The 24,877-nt window shown below is 51.4% G+C and overlaps 1 protein-coding gene across 1 annotated transcript in view; it reads right to left on the reverse strand.

Annotated features, from left to right (window-relative positions):
* Positions 1-1,859: 1,859 nt before the first annotated feature.
* LOC134677462 (microtubule-associated protein futsch) overlaps positions 1,860-24,877 on the reverse strand; it is a 99,842-nt gene continuing 76,824 nt past the window's right edge. Inside the window, exons 10-14 of the mRNA XM_063535944.1 lie at positions 15,896-16,003; positions 14,468-14,617; positions 13,170-13,286; positions 8,720-8,809; positions 1,860-5,880 (exon numbers count right to left, since the gene is read on the reverse strand). Of these exons, the coding sequence (XP_063392014.1) occupies positions 2,506-5,880; positions 8,720-8,809; positions 13,170-13,286; positions 14,468-14,617; positions 15,896-16,003 (3,840 nt within the window). The 3' untranslated portion in view covers positions 1,860-2,505. The remainder of the gene's footprint in view (positions 5,881-8,719; positions 8,810-13,169; positions 13,287-14,467; positions 14,618-15,895; positions 16,004-24,877) is intronic.

The raw sequence follows: 24,877 nt of genomic DNA on the forward strand, positions 1-24,877 counted from the left end.
AAAATAGGTTCCTATAGCAAGCAATTTTAGACACCACATTTTTACTAAGTATTTAATTTAATTTTTTTTTTGTGCTAACGTGCTATAGCTTTCTTTGAACAAGCCGGAGCTTTGCAATTTATTTAACCCCTTTAAAATAGTACGTTTCAATATGAACAGGGTCAATATACAAAATTCCTCGTTCTAAGCGTCCTTTCTTTACGTGACCCGTGTCGATTTAAAACACTCCCTTCGGTCGCGTTTTAATTTATCACGAGTTGCGAATTACCTATTCGCACTTGTATTATACGTTTTACAGTACATATGGCAATTTAAATTTTCGACATAGGCACGGAAAGTGCTTATTCCCACACAAGTGCGGGAAAGTAGCACCATATGTACTGTAAAGTATATAAAATTCGTTTTTATAAAGAGTATTTTCAACATTATGACAAGGAATAATTGTGACGTAGCACGAGTAAAGGTACCTTATGGCGGTTGGCGCTTACGCTATTATTAACGCCGCTCCAATTATATTGCGATGCTATGCGACGTAAGCGCCAGCTGCCATAAGGTACCTTTACCCGTGGAACGTCGCAATTACGGTTAAATTATTTCACAATCATTATTTTAATCCTGATGTAATAAAAATAAGTTTGTTGTTGATTTTAAGTATTAAACGCATTTTAAGTACAAACCTTTGTGATTTTGCCAGATTTAACCAGACATCAGATTTTAGGGGGCAACATTTAATGACAAATCTATGTATAAATGTAATACGTTTAAACGAGCAATTCTTGTTTATTTATATATATGTATATACATATTTCGGGGATCTCAGAAACGGCTAACGATTGCGATGAAATTTGCTATATGGGGGTTTTCGGGGGCGACACATCGATCTAGCTAGGTCTTATCTATGGGAAAACGCGCATTTTTGAGTTTTTATATGTTTTCAAAGCTCGGTCCCCAGATATTACGTGTCCAATGAAAGGTCCCACTTCGTCGGTTACCATAAAGACGACATTTGCTTGTATTTCTATATAAATAACACCTGTCAAAGCGTCCTTATGGCATACGACAAAATGGTACTTAATGCTTGGAAACGACACATGATAATTGAGTTTCTCGATATAGGAACTATCTACCTGTCATTAATTTTTGACCCCTAAAATCTGGAACTCTGGATATAACATTTAGTATTTAGTTTTTCAAGATATACGTGACGTTATCTATGAAAAGAGGCCTTATTATCGATGGCGCTTACGCCATTATGAACGATGCTCCGATATAAATACACACGCTGTGGGGCGTAAGCGCCATCGATAATAAGGTCCCTTTTCATAGATAATGCCCCATAATATTTTTTTTTATAAAATTTAAGTAAACATTGTCTAGTGATATTTAACTTTATCTCATGGCTATCTGAATATAAATCTTTTACCATCTCACTCTAGCAGATAGCTACATCTCGCTTTACAGGTTTATTTATATGAATAAATAAATAAAAAAAATATAGGTACAGTCATAGGATCCAGCGAAGTGTGCCACTTTATGTTAGATACATGATTATTTCATATCTACTATAGTTATAAACTTCTGAGAAGAAATTTCAACATATCAATTTGATATATTGAACCACTATTATAAACATAGTATTCCGCACACTAATATTATCGAGAACTAAATCTGTCCCTATCTTTTCCTTATTGTTGGAAAGAGACAATATTATAAACTGAAATAAATAGTATAAATATAATATATATATAGTAGTGTATATTTATATAGTAGTGTTTCTACTTGATAAAAACAAATTAAAATATTTCCTGGAAATAATTTAATTTGTTCAAATACTTCATTGTATACTTCATTGTAGAGACAATATTAGTGTGCAGAGCCATATAATCTTCTACCATCTGTACATATATTTAAGTATGGATAATCTTTTTTTTTTTATATAAAATTTCAAACGCACTGTACATAATATTTAATACACTTCGAATCTTGGGAGATCTATGTATATTTTGAGTAGAGTTTATTTAACACATATATGACGTTGGCATATACATCATTATTATGTATAACTTTAGTTTAATATTTTACAACAGGGCGTAATGAGACTTATTATTCCCTCCCAATGTAAAACTATTTACAAGCATTAGCATATAAGCATCAAAAACATTGATTATTATAATTTGTACTTAAATAAATGTAAATGATGAACAAAAAAAACATTTAAGAGCGAGACAATAAGTCGCAAGCCCTTCACAATATGTGGCATTCTCTGCCAAAAGGATACTTAATGTCGTTTGTCAATAAGATGCTATTTCCATATAAACAGCTTTTATTTGAAATCGACAACCCACAATGTGGTACCTTTTGGTTGAAAACGTCACATATACTCAACCATAGTCTCCCAATAACTCTGATTTAAAGTACCATCGCCCACACTGTCAAATATACATCGGACCATGCCTTTAATAATAAGGTCCACCGATGTACAGTTAGAAGTGTTGCTGTACCCGATTATCTCCCAGATTGGCTCTGTTTTTCATCATCACCGCACCGGCAGTCCTCATTTATGGAGTCCAGAGACATGAGGCTCTCCTGAGAGGTCCGTAAACAGGACCTACATCTCGAATCAACCGAGGCCCCGCTCTGAGAGTTCGCATCTTCTGACACCGACTCCAAAGACCTCAAACTTTCAACCGAGGTAAGCTTGTATGACCGTCTGAACTCAGCTATCTCTTCCTCGCTCATGTTTAACGCTAGCAAGGAGTCTCTAGCTATTTTCCCTAGAGACGACACCTTTTTCTTTTTCTTGAACAATATCGAGTCCATTTTGGTTAACGGTGAAGGCTTGTTCAAGCTCTCCGGCAAAGATTTTGGACTGGAACCGCTTCGCGATCGTAATTTCGTTCTCCTTTCTGGTATATCCCTCGGCGTCGAGACTACTTCAGGCACTTTGAAAGCGATGGTTTTCTTCTGACTCTCCTCGCACTGCGAGATGTCTTCGGCTGAGTTAGATTTTTTAAGCTTCGCTCTCTCAGGGATGACCGGGGACGTCTTCAAGTCTTTAAACACTTCTGGCTCAATCGCTTCGTCTACAATCAGTTCTGGTGACATATCGAGGAGTTGCTCCTTAATTTCTGCGTCTCTTAATTCTTGAGCTAAGCTAGGTTCAGCTTCAGACTTTTCAACAGCTAACCCCTGGTTTTCATAAATCAGGTACGATAACGCGTCTTTACCTAAATCGACACTTTCCAAATCTTTTTTCTCACCCTCCAATGTGACGCCGCTGTCGCTCGATGTGTTTTTATCATCAAATTTGATATCGTCAATGTAATCTAACTGCGCGTTTTCTATCGTCTCGTCACATGTTTCCTCTATAGTAGCTATGGGCGCTAAATCTTGATTTTTCTCTTCTACCTTAGGATCATTGTCTAACGTTACTTCCCAAACTGTATTTACTATTGGTTGACTTTTAACCTGTTTCTCCGTCAGTTCAAAAGCTAGCGCTTTAGTCATAGTGGAAGTCAATGTGTTTTCAGGGCTTATATTTTCTTTGATGCCCCGGATAACCTTGCTGGGTAGTTTGTCAACCGGTTGTCCGGTTTCCGGACTCTGCTTGTCTGGAGTGTTCTCAGAGCCGGACGCTTTTAAGACCGCAGCGAAAGACCTAGGTCTGATGGTCTCTCTATCTTTATCTTCTTTAGATTCCTCCCCGGCGTTTTTGTTGGTGTCTGGCTTACTCGTATCATAGTTTTTATTTAAGTCGTTGGGTTTACTGAGATCTAGTATATCACGCGCTCTCGCCACGTCTCTGTTGCCGTTGGCGCTAACGTCACACTTTAAGCTTAAACCTAAATTTTGTACTAAATTGTCATCGGTGGTTTTTTCGGTAACTTTTTCTATCTCCGGCTCGCTCGCCTCTGAGTTGCCTTGCTGCAAAGACTGGAACTCGCTCAGCGTGTTATCCGTGTCCGTCGACGGCGTTTTACTATCAAGTTTCTTCGAGAAAGATTCATCCACGAAAGAAACTTGGACTCTCTCCGAAAGAGTCGAATCTGTGGCTTCCGACAGACTTTCTACATCTTCTCTCTCTTCTGTCTTTTCTGTGGCGCTGCCCCAGGACCAGAAGGAGCTGGTGAGAGAAGAATCCTTTCTAGGAGGAGTGTTCGAAGCGGATTTCTTCTCGTCTTCAGAGTTTCTAGAAAATATACTGGTGGGGTGTTGGAAGAGGCTTAGTAATTTTTCTAAATGGCCCGGCATTTTGGATTCCTTTTCCGGCTCCTTCGGTATATGGAAACTGGCTGAAGGCGCGACCCACGATATTTTCCTCATCCTGTCCAAACCTTTCGTCTTCAGCGCGGGCACATCGAGCAAACTAGAGGTTCTTTTAGGGGAGCAGGTGAGCGTTTCATGTTGGAAACCATCTTTCTTTACAGTTTCTTTTAAACTCGAATTGTTCGTTAAAGTGCCTTCATTGGACGAGTTATCCTCTTTATTTTCTGTTGGATTTTGCAAGGAATACTCTATACCGGAATCCGCTGAAGTTACCATGACTTTTTCCTGTCTGGACTCCAAGGAGCTCACGCTAGCCTCTAGGCTGGAAAGTGATCCGTGTATCTTCTTGTTTTTCCCAAATATTATCGGAGATACACTCTCGTTGGAGCTTACAGACATGTTTAAGAAGTTCCCGCTGTTGACCGGAGTAACTTCACTAGTGGATTCTATACTGCTCTCAGTAGAGAATACCACAGTTTTTCTTCTATCCAGTTCTGAATCTGATTCGACGGATTCCTGTATGATTATAGGTTTGGCCGGCTCTATCGCGTTCAAACTCTCCATGGAGCTTCCGGATATTTCCAAAGAGGAACTGCTATCGCAGAACGGGCTCCCGATCAACTTTTTGTTCATAAGCCTGGAGACTTCTAAATCGGGGCTGTCCAGGCTCGATTCGCTTTTGTTTTTCTTAAGAACTACATTATCTCGATTAATAACAGGTACATCGTCAAAGGTATCTAATTTGCTATCTATATTTATATCAGTTTGCGTGCAATCACTCACTTTAACAGGTTTAACAGTTTTGGTTCTGTCGCGCATCTCTTCTATAAGGTTGCCGAGGTCTTCCGTAATCGCTTCTATCTGCTTCATGGCGACATCGTCACGTTTCTCGACTACTTTCTCCTCTTTGATTTGGTCGCGCGCTTTGGACGTATCTACCGTCTCCTTCTTCACCGTAACGGACACCTGTACATCGATCATCTCACTCTCACTCACCGCTTTGCTATTTTTAACTAATTTCGTCTCGGTTTTAGTTATTTTATTATCACCTATTACACTAACCGCCTCGTCGTGAGACAGACTCTCCGTCTTATCGTGGAAAACGTTCTCCAACTCACTATCACTAACCGTAACACTATTTAATCTATTAACAACAGTTTCATCACTCGTTTTATCACTTTTTGTCTTTTCAGTTTTAACATCCTCTTTTTCACTGTCATTCACACTAGTGTCTTTAATGATTACAGTTTCATTAACATTGTCTGTCACTTTATTTATTGTTACTTCTTTATAACTCTCTTTCGCACTAGTGTTTTTAATTACAGTTTCATTAACATTGTCTGTCACTTTAGTTATTGTTATTTCATCACTCTCTTTCGCACTAGTGTTTTTAACTATTACAGGTTCACCGTCTGTCACTTTCGTTATATCATTGGTACAGTCTGTGTGCCCACTGTTGGGCTTGTGCTTGGTGGTCATAGGCGTGGGCGGGGGGGAGGGCGCGGAGGGGTTGTACATGGTGTCCATGTTGCGCGTGACGGAGAAGCGGGAGGACCGCAGGGTCGGTTGCTCCGGCGTGGCGGACTGTACTTGGATTTGTGGCGGCTCTGCTACCTGAAAAACAAATGCCATTTTGTTATACGTGTTGATTAACATACCTGATCTAATTACTAATTTGTTTTTTCCTAGGCCCGGCTGTAGGCCTTTTTGTAAACAGAATTTCGTGAAATTTTGTGTGCAGGTACGATAATTGTTTTATTTTAAGGCGTACTACACTGTAAATGATTTTATAAACGATAGAGATGCTTTTAAGCCGGTAGCTTGATTGGTTTCATTAGTATAATAAGAATTAAATAAATATTGTTTTTTTTACACTGAATTAAATATGCTAGTGTCCAGTAGAATTGACACATGAGACAATGATGTTCTCGCTTGATTATATTGTTTAATTTAATTTTAGTTTTGGACACTTTGAGACCTTATACATCTCTAAGTACATATTTATTTATTTGATTTTTATTTTTGATTGTACATACTTACCTATATTTTTAATGTTTCTGACACTTAGAGACCTTTACATCTCTAAGTCAACTTAGGCTAGTAATTATGTGAAGCTATATTACTGTCTTTTTATGTAACATATGAGCACAAAATGCCGTGTCTTACAGCTACATGTTATTACTATTTTAATATTAATATAGGCCGGTAGCTTGAACATGTCATGCTCGCTTAAAAGTCTTTGCTTACGGTGGCGTTGTTGATCGGGTCGCCACTTTCCCGAATGAAGGTTGAGGGAGGCGATGGCTGAGATACGCGTCATACTCGTGAACGGGTGCTGTTTGTGGAGACTGGTCTGTTAAGCTAACACGAGCTATTATACTTAGTAACTTTTATTAATTAATTACAGTGAGACGCCTCATTCTGTTCTCGTATGTTTCTTTTCTTTTAATGAATGTATTAATTATACAGGATATTGACTCTTGGAGACCCTATACATCTCTAAGGATAACTTGATAAACTATATAATCTTATAGTTCTGACACCTAGAGACATTTACACCTCTAAATATTATAGATTTTTTGTGTGTGTTTTTTTATCTGTATTTTGTATGTAATTCGACATTAAGAGACCATATACATCTCTTAGTAATTGTAATACGTTAGATTGAATTGTTAGTTTTAATTTATAAAATTGTTGATGTTATTATTTTTGCTTTTATGTAAATTCAATGTTGACGTGTAAAAGTGCCCTTGTGGCCTATTTGCTGAATAAATGTTGATATTTGATATTTGATATTTGATATTTGATATTTATTCAAAAACTAGTATAGTATGAATTATCACAGATGTTTTTTCGAGTTCGGGTACTAATTCGTTAAACAAAAGCCTTTGTTTCTTTTAAGAGCGGTCTACAGCTCGTGCCAAAGCAACCATGTCGTTTAAAAAGCAACTATCGCGATAGCATTAAGGTTCAAATTCATATGACAGCTTGTTCAGAGAACAATTAGGATAAATGTGGCCCTAGTGAAAAAGGGTACAAGTCTCGCGCAGCTTAGGTGTAAAAGGGCATAAGTGTTACTTGGAACTTACGTCCTTTTACAACTGCGCTGTCCGATACTTGTACCCTTATTCACTAGGGCCACAGGTTTGTTTTTTGAGATAACAAAAACGTGGTATCTCCGAATGAGTTGATTCAAGAATTTGAACCATATAATTAGAATGGTAAATTTGCTTTTTAAACGGGCTTGTTCCCGTTACTTACGTCGGGGCTATTAGCAGTAAGCATTGTAACCACTGCAAAAAGGAAACAATATCTTTTTCATCTCTCCTGTTCGGAAAGTTCACCTTTCATAGGCTGATAACCGGGTGGAAAATTGCATTTCCCAACCTAGGGTGGAAAATATATTTTTTTTTTTACTTCGAGCAACGGCTAACAGCCATATTATTCAGTAAAAAGCTCTCATATTAGCTTCCGCATGACTGAAATTGGCGCCGTTTACATTTTCAGGTGATTCGAGTGACTTATAGTTATGTGGTTTACCCATGTATCTGTTAATAATTTGTTCTAAAGAAATATACTTACCAATAATAAACCTACATTTCTCGTGTTTGACTTTCCTCATAGTCGAAATGAAAAGTAGAGTGTTTAACTCGGGTAAAAGTAACCATCTCACCCTCGAACTATTGGCACTCTCTCTTCGTTCGAGCGCCAAAATATCTCGGGTGAAATGGTTCACTTTCCACCCTTGGTTAACAATCTACTATTGTTTAACAGATTAGGGTCTGAGCCCAAAAAAAATCACCTGAGATTATTCATACTATAGCTCACAGAGCCGCATGTCTAAAGTTTAGGCTCAAAACTAGATTAAGTACAGATGTAGTGAATAATTGTTTTCCTTCGTATTTTCGCGGAAACGCTCGTATTTATCGTGCCACTTCAATCAACTTTAGTACTTTTTGTATAGAGACTGACTGAAATAGCAAGACACGTTCGTACGTTTCCGTGAAAATACGAAGGAAAATAATATCTGTAGTTATAGTGAATAGAATCAGGCGGTACTTTGCGGAAATCCATATTAATCGTTGCCGGGCGTCAGACCGTCAACAACTCTTGAGGGTGCCTCGTAGAGAGGCGAAACACGTGTCGAGTATTATTATTTTGGTGGTGGTTAGTTATATTTATTTGCGTATATATTTTTGCGGTGGGAGGGTGGGAACTAGGGAATGCAAATCGGTTATTTTTTTGTATGGAAATAACCGCGGTTTCGGTTAATAACCGATTATTTCCATACAAAAAATAACCGATTTGCATTCCCTAGTGGGAACATAACGGGTTAGCATTGATTGACTAGCACGTTATCTTTTACGCAGATTAGCAAAGTAATATCTTGGTTTTAATCTGTAGTTATATTTAAAAGCAAAGAACATGTTTGTAAATATAAAATGAGTGTTACCTGCACGACTTTGAACCTAGAAGGGGTGGAGTAGGGCGAGCGTAGGGCCGCCGTGTCGGTCGGCGAGCGCTCCGGCGTTACCCGCGTCACCTACGACATTTAAATTCATTCGTGAGTATAAAAAAAAAATCATTATCTTTCTCGCGTTGTCCCGGCATTTTGCTACGGCTTATGGGAGCCTGGGGTCCGCTTGACAACTAATGTCAAGAATTGGCGTAGGCACTAGTTTTTACGAAAGCGACTGTCATCTGATCTTCCACCCCAGAGGGTAAACTAAGCCTTGTTTGCATTAGTCCAGGTTCCTTTGTTTTCCTTCACCGAAAAGCGACTGAAGGAAAATGAAATAAAAAAAAGCTTTTATATTATGTAACCACTTATACAAACTATTTTTAAACTAAATACTATTTTATTCTAATCTAATAATGTGTTAGGACCCCTTCCGGGTATAGCCGGAGCCGGATATCATGGGTATAACCGGGTTAAATAAAACCCACGGGTCATTAAGGTTCCAAGTCCATCTGTCTGTAAACCAAACAACATGGGGTAAGGTTGTTTGTTTGCATTTGGTATATACTGTTATTCTGTTCTTTTTTTTGTATGTATATGTCAGTAGTTAGTGGCAATTTCATTGGTTCATGTATTGAATAATTTTACTATCTGCACAGAATAAATAATAGTACTAAGTACAGTCAGCAGCAGAAGTCGCTATACACTCCAGGTGCTCAAAGAGAGGTCAACGTTTAAACTGTCAAAACGTTGTTGACTGTCATGGTAGCATTTACTTGTGAGCGCTCAACGTGTCACAAATATCTTAACAGTCGCTATTCATTAATTTCTACACTTACAACAAATCATTGATACCTTAGCTGTCAAAAAACCACTGGTATCTAAGCGGTCAACGTGTCAAATATATCTGAACAATATGGAAAAATAGACGTTTAAAGCATACATGTATGGTCGTATATTGAATGAATAATAGCGATGCTAATTTCAGGTAAAGCGTTTTGACAATCATCGAAAGCAGTACAGTCTTGTCATCACATACATCTATCTCAGGTTTTGCTCTTCAACCATTGACAGGGGCCTGTCAGTCAACTTACTGCAAACTATTTCTTATAAATAATAGAATCATCAAAACGAATGAGTGACACATAGCGAAAGCTAACTGAAGCCGAATTTAGAACCAATTGTCAAGGCACGTTGTGGTCTTGTTACTAAGGCGTTTGCTTTTCAAAGCAGAGACCGCGGGTTCAAATCTCAGTCGGATGCACCTAGAGATTACAGCTTTTTTTTGGGTTTCATTTCTATTATTAATTTGTGGTTTTATATTAATTTTGTGGTTTTATATTATATGTTTTTTGAAGATAAGTCACATGTAGCGTATGTACGACTTTCTAACAAGACGTTGTAGGTTTGAACCCGCAGTGGGCGTTCCTTAGATTACTCCTGTGTGGAATGCCATTTGATATTTACTACTAGGTTATACTAACAATAAGTTCAAAGATATACCGTATGTATCAGAACGAAAGGCCAAGAAAGAGACCCATTAATGTTCAGGTCATACTGAGCAACTTTTACTATGGGACCAACCCCGAAAACGAGGAAAAATAATTGGAAGTTTCATACATTTTGCTGGTCTGATGTTGAAATTTTCTATGGGAGAGTAAATTTTTTTCCGGGGTGTTCGGGATTGGTGCCATAGTAAAAGTTGCTCAGTATGACCTAAACATTAATGGGTCTCTTTCTTGGCCTTTCGTTCTGATACCTACATATTGTATATACCTCCGTATACTCTATCCTCTCTGCTAAGTTGTAAAAACAAAATTCGTCATTCATATGGTCAACAGTTAGCATATTACGTAGGTATATGTTGGGTATATGCATGGCAGTGATGGTTTTATCGCATAGCTACGTCTGTAGAAGAGGAGGCACCGTTCTGCCGGATCATGAGTCCAACCAACAAAATAAAGAGAGGAGTCATAGTTGCTTAACACCTTTACTGCCCGTGCTCCTCACGTGGGGCCACGGCTAGCCTCTATTACAAAGCCATATTAAGGTTTACATGTCAGATTGGGACAGTGAACGTGTTAAGTTTCAATTCTATTATTTTATTTTTGATCGATTCGGAGTATCGTATTTTAGTACTACATAGTATATTTTAGTACAATAAGCGGGCTAAATAAATATATTAACATATAATAAGCTCTACGGTTTGGAAGAACGGCCGCCTATGACAGTTAAAATAAAAAACCGATCATACTCGTAGAACCCCAAGAGAATATAACCACTACGTTTTAGTAGAACCTACTTAGTTATTGTCTAAGTTTGACACTTGACGAAAAAATACTTCTTTAAGAAAGGAGGTGTCAATTCGTAGCTGCTACAGTATTTTTTAAAAGTTAAACAGATAAAATGTTGATGCTTAGTTACCATTGAAATAACAACTGCTTAGCAACTAGTGGCACCCTGGCTGCTGACGTACGTGATTGGCAGTGCGTGTAGGTATTAATGACAGCAGCTTGAATTTGAGTGCTCAGTTACCACTGACTTTCTAACCGTTATTGTCATTGTGATTAAATAAGGGTGTATGTGTTAAAGAAAAACTCAGAGGTTAAGATATATGTGACGAACTGAAAGCCTTTTTTTTTTTTTTTTTGACGGAGTGGGAATGCATTTACGCACAGTGTGTGGGACTCGCCGCTCCTTATCCCTCTCTTAGCGAGAGGGAGGGAGAATTTGGCCCTACCCACTAAACCCACTCCGGCGTTTCACCCTCTTTGCCGTTCGTGAGGGCGCACTGGGATCGAGGTCATTCCACCACAGCGCCCTCCGGCAGCCCCGGCTTGTCGCCAGGGCACCCTCACAATGCAGGGGGGGGACCAGAAACGCTTGATCCCCACCCCTACGACGTGTGTGGGGCCGATGCGATGCGGGTTCGGTACCCACTGGCCCCACTAGGGCTCGAGGCGAGCATACGCTCCTCGCCTTCGACCCTGCCGCCTGCGTCGGAGAGGAAGCGCGTCAGCCGCCGCTTCTCGCTCCCTCTCCGCCTCCTCCTTCTGCGACATTACTTCTTCGCAGAAGGAGGCCACCGCTTCCCATTTCCTCTCGCTACCCAGCATCGCCGCTATTATGCTGTGTAGCGAGAGATCCGCCACCCCCGTCGCTGCCCTGAGGGAAGCTCTTTCCACGGCCCAGCGATTACACTCTTCCAGAGTGTGCTGAGCCGACGAACTGAAAGCCTACGCTAAAATGACAACTTAGATGTCCTTATTTTTGTGACGATTGAAGTGTATATGTTTTCTTGGACACCTTGCCCGCTCAGGTATATCTGCTGCTGACTGTACAGAAGACTCACTCTCTAACAAAACGCGTTTGTTACGATCAGCACAGATATGGCCGCTAGGTGGCGACAGCGCCAGGCGCGGCTTATGGCAAACTCCGAAATTGGAGCCGAACGGATGTACTTTTAGCTACCTGTAGCAAAGCGACGAAATCGCGGAGTGAGACACGCCTGCTATCTGTAAGAATTATTGTACCGTTTGTGGCCAAATAAACATTAAAGACATCTTGCTATGAACCAACCGCAGTTTGAGCAATCGTAATTCATCGATAAGCAATATCGAGTTTAGCCGCATCCTTGTTGACAGTTCGGTTTATTACCATACCCCGGCCGGCGAGAGCAAAAATGCGTTGACAGCTTAATAGTGCGAGGACACACACTTTGGTCGATGTCGATAAAAACAACACGATGTACTGGACCACCGTTATGATATGCAGAAGTATTAATTATTGTTGTAAACAAAATTAAAACCAAGTGTTTGTATTTATTCAGTATTTTATGTAATTTTCGTAATATACAATTAGCATTTTTTCTAAATTTTCTGATTTTAAACTCCTTCGCCTTGCCGATAAAATCCATTTCATCCAACTAAAGGACCGTTCTAAATCTACTGTAGTAATCGGAGCAAAACGAAATAATTCATAGTGATTATGAATTTGTTCTGTATTAGGTAGTTCCACTTCTCTGCCAGATATCAATTTATTTAAATTGTTTAAAGTTAAAATGCCAACGTTCTTCTTCAACACATTCTGATACTTATTGTGAATAACTTTATAATAATAATAATTTTATGTTGATAGAAAATTGTTTTAGGGTTATTCTTAGAAACGCGTGGAGGTATCAAGTTGAAATAAATAACAAATACTAATGGCTCAGTTTAAAAAAAAATTGTGCTTAATTAAAAGTCGACTATTCTATCGACATCCATATGTCGATAGAATAGTCGATATTTAATTAAGCACTAGGAGCAGACGCATTTTTGCTCTCACCGGCCGGGGTATGTTTATTACCCTATCGGAACGGTTTTTTGGCGTCTACAATATATCAATGGTGTAGCGTGTGTGTGTGTGTGTGTGTGTGTGTGTGTGTGTGTGTGTGGGTACTCACGGAGAAGCGCGAGGGGTGCATGGCGGGGGTGGGGGAGCCGGCGGGGGAGGGCGCGGGGGAGCGCAGCCGCCCCTCCCGCCCCTCCCGCCCCGCGCGGGGCTCCTCGGCCGCCAGGCTCTGGAACAACATAACTCCGTTTTAGGTATCGGCAGAAGAGTTAAGCTGAATGACTATACATAGGTATAGTCTGGACATTGGACAAGTTCTAAGTGTACAGTATAATATTATTCATTTCTCATGCTCTGGTCGTTGTTGTTATAAAAAGTGTACAGAAAATGACACCTTTATGCTCTACAACACTTGCTAAGTACGTTTTTAGGGTTCCGTACCCAAAGGGTAAAACGGGACCCTATTACTAAGACTTCGCTGTCCGTCCGTCCGTCCGTCTGTCACCAGGCTGTATCTCACGAACCGTGATAGCTAGACAGTTGAAATTGTCACAGATGATGTATTTCTGTTGCCGCTATAACAACAAATACTAAAAACAATAAAATTAAGATTTAAATCTGGCTCCCATACAACAAACGTGATTTTTGACCAAAGTTAAGCAACTTCGGGAGTGGTCAGTACAGTGACCGTTCTTTTTTTTGCTTTTTTTGTTTTTTTTTGCATTATGGTACGGAACCCTTCGTGCGCGAGTCCGACTCGCACTTGCCCGTTTTTTTTTCTTCTTTCTACAGATAATCAATTAAAATTTTGGTTGTATATAGATTTGTTGACTGTTGTACAATTTCCATTCTAACAGTTTTGAATGATTCACATTAGTTTCTCTAGACTTATATTGCCCGAGATATGAACCATGATTACCTTTCCATCTTCTTTTCTTTAATTTCCATTCTGATAATTAACTCCCCATTCCGTAAATAACGATATTTTTACCTAAATTGTTAATCGAACGTACCCTCAAGAAATACTACTGAAGTTTGTACTTTATAGCCCTATTTTTTTTAATAAGTACACATTTATTTTACTTTCCTCGTATTCGGAATAAGTGAGTGTTTAACTCGACTGTAAGGAACCATTTCAGTCTCGCACTATTGGCGCTCTCACTGCTGCGTTCAAACGCCAAACTACCTCAACAGAGAAGATCCGTCCGCTACTCAAGAGCTTTTCCCACCATATCCATGTGTCGGATGATGGAGCTCATGGGTAGCGTTTTAAAATCCTTTAGTTCCAGATATCCTGCTCCAAAGTCCTTCATTCTTTGTCTGGCGAGGGCGTGACATTCACACATCGTGTTTCACTGTCTCTCCCTCTTCATCCCTTTCATCCCTTGGTTAGCAATCTACTATAGTTACCCGATGTAGACAGTGCGTGTGGCAGGTGAGGCTGATCTTCCTGGTGACGCGTCGCTCGGGGCTAGCTGCGGCGGGTTCATTGCGCCGACAGAGGGCGCGCACCTCACGTGTCAGCCGCGCCACCAGCTCCTCGCTAGGGGATGACGTCTCCTACGAAACAACATTCGATTTAAAAGGATATATACTTGGTCAAGCAAATCCTGTCAGTAACAAAAGGAGGCAAATTTGAAAGATTTCGGGTTAGCAACATTATTTTCGAATAATTCTTCAATCAAGTGTAATCTGTGTATTATCTGTGGAATGTGGATCGTGAATGACAGCCATCTTGTTTGTTTACATTCTGAATCGTTGCTATTTCAAGAGAAATTGCTGTCACCATTAAATACCAATGTATAAAATAATTGGGAAGGAACTGGCTCTTGAGACACAGAGAAACCTACTTGAGAGCCAGGAACCAATGTTATGTAACAACTCAAAGTTGCAATAAAGATGATTTATTTTTATTTTTAATATTGTGCATGAACCTCAAAGTCAAGGTGCCTACAATGTACAATCGTACTTCTAGTGAAATGTTATCTGTGGTCGTGCACGCAAAAGGATACCAACCCTAATAATTGCTCGGAGCAATGCTGAGCCGAACGGAGCCGAGTTTGCCCGAAGTCAGGAGTATCTCCCCACTGGTCTCATATAGTTGTTGAGTGCATCAGTTGACTCACCACGGGGTCGTCCAGGTCGACCTGAGTGAGGGTGGTGTTGGTCTCCATGGCGGCGAGGATCGCTTGCAGCTCCGCGCCCAGCCTGTTGTCGCGCAGGTCTATCATTAGTCTCATATAGTCGTTGAGTGCATCAGTTGACTCACCACGGGGTCGTCCAGGTCGACCTGAGTGAGGGTGGTGTTGGTCTCCATGGCGGCGAGGATCGCCTGCAGCTCCGCGCCCAGCCTGTTGTCGCGCAGGTCTATCATTAGTCTCATACAGTCGTTGAGTGCATCAGTCGACTCACCACGGGGTCGTCCAGGTCGACCTGAGTGAGGGTGGTGTTGGTCTCCATGGCGGCGAGGATCGCCTGCAGCTCCGCGCCCAGCCTGTTGTCGCGCAGGTCTATCATTAGTCTCATACAGTCGTTGAGTGCATCAGTCGACTCACCACGGGGTCGTCCAGGTCGACCTGAGTGAGGGTGGTGTTGGTCTCCATGGCGGCGAGGATCGCCTGCAGCTCCGCGCCCAGCCTGTTGTCGCGCAGGTCTATCATTAGTCTCATATAGTCGTTAAGTGCATCAGTCGACTCACCACGGGGTCGTCCAGGTCGACCTGAGTGAGGGTGGTGTTGGTCTCCATGGCGGCGAGGATCGCCTGCAGCTCCGCGCCCAGCCTGTAGTCGCGCAGGTCTATCATTAGTCTCATATAGTCGTTAAGTGCAGTTGACTCACCACGGGGTCGTCCAGGTCGACCTGAGTGAGGGTGGTGTTGGTCTCCATGGCGGCGAGGATCGCCTGCAGCCCCTCAGCACCCAGTCTGTTGTCGCGCAGGTCTATTCTCTGTTACAAATACATAGTTTAGTTTAGTTTACTTATTTCATAATGATAAATTACAGTATAAATTATTTTTTCGCTAATCTATATGAATTTACATTATGATCGTCAATAATTTAGCGTGTACACATAGTTATACAACGTCAACAATGAACAACAAATTACAAATTTATAATTTAAAAAGAAATGTGAGAACATCGTCAAATTGAAAAAAAAAAACTCAAATATATAAAATATATAATATATATATTATATTAAATGTGTGTCTGTCTATTTGTTACCTTTAAACGCTTAAACCGCTGGACCGATTTAGTTGAAATTTGGTATAGAAATAGTTTGAGGCCCTGCGAAGGAGCTTTATATAAAGGCAATATTTTTTGTAAATTTTAAACTTATTTAAGTTCAATAGTATCGTTTTTGCTCGATATAAAATTAATTCGTAATTGCCCCCCTCTACCTTAAGCGTATTTTAAGACTAACTTCAAACTGTTTTATTACTTTTATTATTTTGGACCGTACCGCTCGCAGTCGCCGTCATTCTCATACTTTAGAATCTAGATCACCTAGAAAACGGTTGCCGAGGTCGAGTACAGGTTTAAAGGTCGGCGTGTAGTGTACCTGCAGATGCGTGTCCTGCGCGAGCGCCTGCTGCAGCAGCGGCGCGGCGTCGGCCAGGATCCTGGCGCCCTGCAGCCCGAGCGAGAGCAGCGCGCCCGCGCCCGCCACGCGCACGCCGGCCGCGCCGATGGCGTTGTGTAGTGTAGTGTACCTGCAGATGCGTGTCCTGCGCGAGCGCCTGCTGCAGCAGCGGCGCGGCGTCGGCCAGGATCCTGGCGCCCTGCAGCCCGAGCGAGAGCAGCGCGCCCGCGCCCGCCACGCGCACGCCGGCCGCGCCGATGGCGTTGTGTAGTGTAGTGTAGTGTACCTGCAGATGCGTGTCCTGCGCGAGCGCCTGCTGCAGCAGCGGCGCGGCGTCGGCCAGGATCCTGGCGCCCTGCAGCCCGAGCGAGAGCAGCGCGCCCGCGCCCGCCACGCGCACGCCGGCCGCGCCGATGGCGTTGTGTAGTGTAGTGTACCTGCAGATGCGTGTCCTGCGCGAGCGCCTGCTGCAGCAGCGGCGCGGCGTCGGCCAGGATCCTGGCGCCCTGCAGCCCGAGCGAGAGCAGCGCGCCCGCGCCCGCCACGCGCACGCCGGCCGCGCCGATGGCGTTGTGTAGTGTAGTGTAGTGTACCTGCAGATGCGTGTCCTGCGCGAGCGCCTGCTGCAGCAGCGGCGCGGCGTCGGCCAGGATCCTGGCGCCCTGCAGCCCGAGCGAGAGCAGCGCGCCCGCGCCCGCCACGCGCACGCCGGCCGCGCCGATGGCGTTGTGTAGTGTAGTGTAGTGTACCTGCAGATGCGTGTCCTGCGCGAGCGCCTGCTGCAGCAGCGGCGCGGCGTCGGCCAGGATCCTGGCGCCCTGCAGCCCGAGCGAGAGCAGCGCGCCCGCGCCCGCCACGCGCACGCCGGCCGCGCCGATGGCGTTGTGTAGTGTAGTGTACCTGCAGATGCGTGTCCTGCGCGAGCGCCTGCTGCAGCAGCGGCGCGGCGTCGGCCAGGATCCTGGCGCCCTGCAGCCCGAGCGAGAGCAGCGCGCCCGCGCCCGCCACGCGCACGCCGGCCGCGCCGATGGCGTTGTGTAGTGTAGTGTACCTGCAGATGCGTGTCCTGCGCGAGCGCCTGCTGCAGCAGCGGCGCGGCGTCGGCCAGGATCCTGGCGCCCTGCAGCCCGAGCGAGAGCAGCGCGCCCGCGCCCGCCACGCGCACGCCGGCCGCGCCGATGGCGTTGTGTAGTGTAGTGTACCTGCAGATGCGTGTCCTGCGCGAGCGCCTGCTGCAGCAGCGGCGCGGCGTCGGCCAGGATCCTGGCGCCCTGCAGCCCGAGCGAGAGCAGCGCGCCCGCGCCCGCCACGCGCACGCCGGCCGCGCCGATGGCGTTGTGTAGTGTAGTGTAGTGTACCTGCAGATGCGTGTCCTGCGCGAGCGCCTGCTGCAGCAGCGGCGCGGCGTCGGCCAGGATCCTGGCGCCCTGCAGCCCGAGCGAGAGCAGCGCGCCCGCGCCCGCCACGCGCACGCCGGCCGCGCCGATGGCGTTGTGTAGTGTAGTGTAGTGTACCTGCAGATGCGTGTCCTGCGCGAGCGCCTGCTGCAGCAGCGGCGCGGCGTCGGCCAGGATCCTGGCGCCCTGCAGCCCGAGCGAGAGCAGCGCGCCCGCGCCCGCCACGCGCACGCCGGCCGCGCCGATGGCGTTGTGTAGTGTAGTGTAGTGTACCTGCAGATGCGTGTCCTGCGCGAGCGCCTGCTGCAGCAGCGGCGCGGCGTCGGCCAGGATCCTGGCGCCCTGCAGCCCGAGCGAGAGCAGCGCGCCCGCGCCCGCCACGCGCACGCCGGCCGCGCCGATGGCGTTGTGTAGTGTAGTGTACCTGCAGATGCGTGTCCTGCGCGAGCGCCTGCTGCAGCAGCGGCGCGGCGTCGGCCAGGATCCTGGCGCCCTGCAGCCCGAGCGAGAGCAGCGCGCCCGCGCCCGCCACGCGCACGCCGGCCGCGCCGATGGCGTTGTGTAGTGTAGTGTACCTGCAGATGCGTGTCCTGCGCGAGCGCCTGCTGCAGCAGCGGCGCGGCGTCGGCCAGGATCCTGGCGCCCTGCAGCCCGAGCGAGAGCAGCGCGCCCGCGCCCGCCACGCGCACGCCGGCCGCGCCGATGGCGTTGTGTAGTGTAGTGTACCTGCAGATGCGTGTCCTGCGCGAGCGCCTGCTGCAGCAGCGGCGCGGCGTCGGCCAGGATCCTGGCGCCCTGCAGCCCGAGCGAGAGCAGCGCGCCCGCGCCCGCCACGCGCACGCCGGCCGCGCCGATGGCGTTGTGTAGTGTAGTGTACCTGCAGATGCGTGTCCTGCGCGAGCGCCTGCTGCAGCAGCGGCGCGGCGTCGGCCAGGATCCTGGCGCCCTGCAGCCCGAGCGAGAGCAGCGCGCCCGCGCCCGCCACGCGCACGCCGGCCGCGCCGATGGCGTTGTGTAGTGTAGTGTAGTGTACCTGCAGATGCGTGTCCTGCGCGAGCGCCTGCTGCAGCAGCGGCGCGGCGTCGGCCAGGATCCTGGCGCCCTGCAGCCCGAGCGAGAGCAGCGCGCCCGCGCCCGCCACGCGCACGCCGGCCGCGCCGATGGCGTTGTGTAGTGTAGTGTAGTGTACCTGCAGATGCGTGTCCTGCGCGAGCGCCTGCTGCAGCAGCGGCGCGGCGTCGGCCAGGATCCTGGCGCCCTGCAGCCCGAGCGAGAGCAGCGCGCCCGCGCCCGCCACGCGCACGCCGGCCGCGCCGATGGCGTTGTGTAGTGTAGTGTAGTGTACCTGCAGATGCGTGTCCTGCGCGAGCGCCTGCTGCAGCAGCGGCGCGGCGTCGGCCAGGATCCTGGCGCCCTGCAGCCCGAGCGAGAGCAGCGCGCCCGCGCCCGCCACGCGCACGCCGGCCGCGCCGATGGCGTTGTGTAGTGTAGTGTACCTGCAGATGCGTGTCCTGCGCGAGCGCCTGCTGCAGCAGCGGCGCGGCGTCGGCCAGGATCCTGGCGCCCTGCAGCCCGAGCGAGAGCAGCGCGCCCGCGCCCGCCACGCGCACGCCGGCCGCGCCGATGGCGTTGTGTAGTGTAGTGTAGTGTACCTGCAGATGCGTGTCCTGCGCGAGCGCCTGCTGCAGCAGCGGCGCGGCGTCGGCCAGGATCCTGGCGCCCTGCAGCCCGAGCGAGAGCAGCGCGCCCGCGCCCGCCACGCGCACGCCGGCCGCGCCGATGGCGTTGTGTAGTGTAGTGTACCTGCAGATGCGTGTCCTGCGCGAGCGCCTGCTGCAGCAGCGGCGCGGCGTCGGCCAGGATCCTGGCGCCCTGCAGCCCGAGCGAGAGCAGCGCGCCCGCGCCCGCCACGCGCACGCCGGCCGCGCCGATGGCGTTGTGTAGTGTAGTGTAGTGTACCTGCAGATGCGTGTCCTGCGCGAGCGCCTGCTGCAGCAGCGGCGCGGCGTCGGCCAGGATCCTGGCGCCCTGCAGCCCGAGCGAGAGCAGCGCGCCCGCGCCCGCCACGCGCACGCCGGCCGCGCCGATGGCGTTGTGTAGTGTAGTGTAGTGTACCTGCAGATGCGTGTCCTGCGCGAGCGCCTGCTGCAGCAGCGGCGCGGCGTCGGCCAGGATCCTGGCGCCCTGCAGCCCGAGCGAGAGCAGCGCGCCCGCGCCCGCCACGCGCACGCCGGCCGCGCCGATGGCGTTGTGTAGTGTAGTGTAGTGTACCTGCAGATGCGTGTCCTGCGCGAGCGCCTGCTGCAGCAGCGGCGCGGCGTCGGCCAGGATCCTGGCGCCCTGCAGCCCGAGCGAGAGCAGCGCGCCCGCGCCCGCCACGCGCACGCCGGCCGCGCCGATGGCGTTGTGTAGTGTAGTGTAGTGTACCTGCAGATGCGTGTCCTGCGCGAGCGCCTGCTGCAGCAGCGGCGCGGCGTCGGCCAGGATCCTGGCGCCCTGCAGCCCGAGCGAGAGCAGCGCGCCCGCGCCCGCCACGCGCACGCCGGCCGCGCCGATGGCGTTGTGTAGTGTAGTGTAGTGTACCTGCAGATGCGTGTCCTGCGCGAGCGCCTGCTGCAGCAGCGGCGCGGCGTCGGCCAGGATCCTGGCGCCCTGCAGCCCGAGCGAGAGCAGCGCGCCCGCGCCCGCCACGCGCACGCCGGCCGCGCCGATGGCGTTGTGTAGTGTAGTGTAGTGTACCTGCAGATGCGTGTCCTGCGCGAGCGCCTGCTGCAGCAGCGGCGCGGCGTCGGCCAGGATCCTGGCGCCCTGCAGCCCGAGCGAGAGCAGCGCGCCCGCGCCCGCCACGCGCACGCCGGCCGCGCCGATGGCGTTGTGTAGTGTAGTGTAGTGTACCTGCAGATGCGTGTCCTGCGCGAGCGCCTGCTGCAGCAGCGGCGCGGCGTCGGCCAGGATCCTGGCGCCCTGCAGCCCGAGCGAGAGCAGCGCGCCCGCGCCCGCCACGCGCACGCCGGCCGCGCCGATGGCGTTGTGTAGTGTAGTGTAGTGTACCTGCAGATGCGTGTCCTGCGCGAGCGCCTGCTGCAGCAGCGGCGCGGCGTCGGCCAGGATCCTGGCGCCCTGCAGCCCGAGCGAGAGCAGCGCGCCCGCGCCCGCCACGCGCACGCCGGCCGCGCCGATGGCGTTGTGTAGTGTAGTGTAGTGTACCTGCAGATGCGTGTCCTGCGCGAGCGCCTGCTGCAGCAGCGGCGCGGCGTCGGCCAGGATCCTGGCGCCCTGCAGCCCGAGCGAGAGCAGCGCGCCCGCGCCCGCCACGCGCACGCCGGCCGCGCCGATGGCGTTGTGTAGTGTAGTGTAGTGTACCTGCAGATGCGTGTCCTGCGCGAGCGCCTGCTGCAGCAGCGGCGCGGCGTCGGCCAGGATCCTGGCGCCCTGCAGCCCGAGCGAGAGCAGCGCGCCCGCGCCCGCCACGCGCACGCCGGCCGCGCCGATGGCGTTGTGTAGTGTAGTGTAGTGTACCTGCAGATGCGTGTCCTGCGCGAGCGCCTGCTGCAGCAGCGGCGCGGCGTCGGCCAGGATCCTGGCGCCCTGCAGCCCGAGCGAGAGCAGCGCGCCCGCGCCCGCCACGCGCACGCCGGCCGCGCCGATGGCGTTGTGTAGTGTAGTGTAGTGTACCTGCAGATGCGTGTCCTGCGCGAGCGCCTGCTGCAGCAGCGGCGCGGCGTCGGCCAGGATCCTGGCGCCCTGCAGCCCGAGCGAGAGCAGCGCGCCCGCGCCCGCCACGCGCACGCCGGCCGCGCCGATGGCGTTGTGTAGTGTAGTGTAGTGTACCTGCAGATGCGTGTCCTGCGCGAGCGCCTGCTGCAGCAGCGGCGCGGCGTCGGCCAGGATCCTGGCGCCCTGCAGCCCGAGCGAGAGCAGCGCGCCCGCGCCCGCCACGCGCACGCCGGCCGCGCCGATGGCGTTGTGTAGTGTAGTGTAGTGTACCTGCAGATGCGTGTCCTGCGCGAGCGCCTGCTGCAGCAGCGGCGCGGCGTCGGCCAGGATCCTGGCGCCCTGCAGCCCGAGCGAGAGCAGCGCGCCCGCGCCCGCCACGCGCACGCCGGCCGCGCCGATGGCGTTGTGTAGTGTAGTGTAGTGTACCTGCAGATGCGTGTCCTGCGCGAGCGCCTGCTGCAGCAGCGGCGCGGCGTCGGCCAGGATCCTGGCGCCCTGCAGCCCGAGCGAGAGCAGCGCGCCCGCGCCCGCCACGCGCACGCCGGCCGCGCCGATGGCGTTGTGTAGTGTAGTGTAGTGTACCTGCAGATGCGTGTCCTGCGCGAGCGCCTGCTGCAGCAGCGGCGCGGCGTCGGCCAGGATCCTGGCGCCCTGCAGCCCGAGCGAGAGCAGCGCGCCCGCGCCCGCCACGCGCACGCCGGCCGCGCCGATGGCGTTGTGTAGTGTAGTGTAGTGTACCTGCAGATGCGTGTCCTGCGCGAGCGCCTGCTGCAGCAGCGGCGCGGCGTCGGCCAGGATCCTGGCGCCCTGCAGCCCGAGCGAGAGCAGCGCGCCCGCGCCCGCCACGCGCACGCCGGCCGCGCCGATGGCGTTGTGTAGTGTAGTGTAGTGTACCTGCAGATGCGTGTCCTGCGCGAGCGCCTGCTGCAGCAGCGGCGCGGCGTCGGCCAGGATCCTGGCGCCCTGCAGCCCGAGCGAGAGCAGCGCGCCCGCGCCCGCCACGCGCACGCCGGCCGCGCCGATGGCGTTGTGTAGTGTAGTGTAGTGTACCTGCAGATGCGTGTCCTGCGCGAGCGCCTGCTGCAGCAGCGGCGCGGCGTCGGCCAGGATCCTGGCGCCCTGCAGCCCGAGCGAGAGCAGCGCGCCCGCGCCCGCCACGCGCACGCCGGCCGCGCCGATGGCGTTGTGTAGTGTAGTGTAGTGTACCTGCAGATGCGTGTCCTGCGCGAGCGCCTGCTGCAGCAGCGGCGCGGCGTCGGCCAGGATCCTGGCGCCCTGCAGCCCGAGCGAGAGCAGCGCGCCCGCGCCCGCCACGCGCACGCCGGCCGCGCCGATGGCGTTGTGTAGTGTAGTGTAGTGTACCTGCAGATGCGTGTCCTGCGCGAGCGCCTGCTGCAGCAGCGGCGCGGCGTCGGCCAGGATCCTGGCGCCCTGCAGCCCGAGCGAGAGCAGCGCGCCCGCGCCCGCCACGCGCACGCCGGCCGCGCCGATGGCGTTGTGTAGTGTAGTGTAGTGTACCTGCAGATGCGTGTCCTGCGCGAGCGCCTGCTGCAGCAGCGGCGCGGCGTCGGCCAGGATCCTGGCGCCCTGCAGCCCGAGCGAGAGCAGCGCGCCCGCGCCCGCCACGCGCACGCCGGCCGCGCCGATGGCGTTGTGTAGTGTAGTGTAGTGTACCTGCAGATGCGTGTCCTGCGCGAGCGCCTGCTGCAGCAGCGGCGCGGCGTCGGCCAGGATCCTGGCGCCCTGCAGCCCGAGCGAGAGCAGCGCGCCCGCGCCCGCCACGCGCACGCCGGCCGCGCCGATGGCGTTGTGTAGTGTAGTGTAGTGTACCTGCAGATGCGTGTCCTGCGCGAGCGCCTGCTGCAGCAGCGGCGCGGCGTCGGCCAGGATCCTGGCGCCCTGCAGCCCGAGCGAGAGCAGCGCGCCCGCGCCCGCCACGCGCACGCCGGCCGCGCCGATGGCGTTGTGTAGTGTAGTGTAGTGTACCTGCAGATGCGTGTCCTGCGCGAGCGCCTGCTGCAGCAGCGGCGCGGCGTCGGCCAGGATCCTGGCGCCCTGCAGCCCGAGCGAGAGCAGCGCGCCCGCGCCCGCCACGCGCACGCCGGCCGCGCCGATGGCGTTGTGTAGTGTAGTGTAGTGTACCTGCAGATGCGTGTCCTGCGCGAGCGCCTGCTGCAGCAGCGGCGCGGCGTCGGCCAGGATCCTGGCGCCCTGCAGCCCGAGCGAGAGCAGCGCGCCCGCGCCCGCCACGCGCACGCCGGCCGCGCCGATGGCGTTGTGTAGTGTAGTGTAGTGTACCTGCAGATGCGTGTCCTGCGCGAGCGCCTGCTGCAGCAGCGGCGCGGCGTCGGCCAGGATCCTGGCGCCCTGCAGCCCGAGCGAGAGCAGCGCGCCCGCGCCCGCCACGCGCACGCCGGCCGCGCCGATGGCGTTGTGTAGTGTAGTGTAGTGTACCTGCAGATGCGTGTCCTGCGCGAGCGCCTGCTGCAGCAGCGGCGCGGCGTCGGCCAGGATCCTGGCGCCCTGCAGCCCGAGCGAGAGCAGCGCGCCCGCGCCCGCCACGCGCACGCCGGCCGCGCCGATGGCGTTGTGTAGTGTAGTGTAGTGTACCTGCAGATGCGTGTCCTGCGCGAGCGCCTGCTGCAGCAGCGGCGCGGCGTCGGCCAGGATCCTGGCGCCCTGCAGCCCGAGCGAGAGCAGCGCGCCCGCGCCCGCCACGCGCACGCCGGCCGCGCCGATGGCGTTGTGTAGTGTAGTGTAGTGTACCTGCAGATGCGTGTCCTGCGCGAGCGCCTGCTGCAGCAGCGGCGCGGCGTCGGCCAGGATCCTGGCGCCCTGCAGCCCGAGCGAGAGCAGCGCGCCCGCGCCCGCCACGCGCACGCCGGCCGCGCCGATGGCGTTGTGTAGTGTAGTGTAGTGTACCTGCAGATGCGTGTCCTGCGCGAGCGCCTGCTGCAGCAGCGGCGCGGCGTCGGCCAGGATCCTGGCGCCCTGCAGCCCGAGCGAGAGCAGCGCGCCCGCGCCCGCCACGCGCACGCCGGCCGCGCCGATGGCGTTGTGTAGTGTAGTGTAGTGTACCTGCAGATGCGTGTCCTGCGCGAGCGCCTGCTGCAGCAGCGGCGCGGCG

The sequence above is a fragment of the Cydia fagiglandana genome, chromosome 26 (genome assembly GCF_963556715.1).
Source record: "Cydia fagiglandana chromosome 26, ilCydFagi1.1, whole genome shotgun sequence".
Taxonomy (NCBI): Eukaryota; Metazoa; Arthropoda; class Insecta; order Lepidoptera; family Tortricidae; genus Cydia; species Cydia fagiglandana.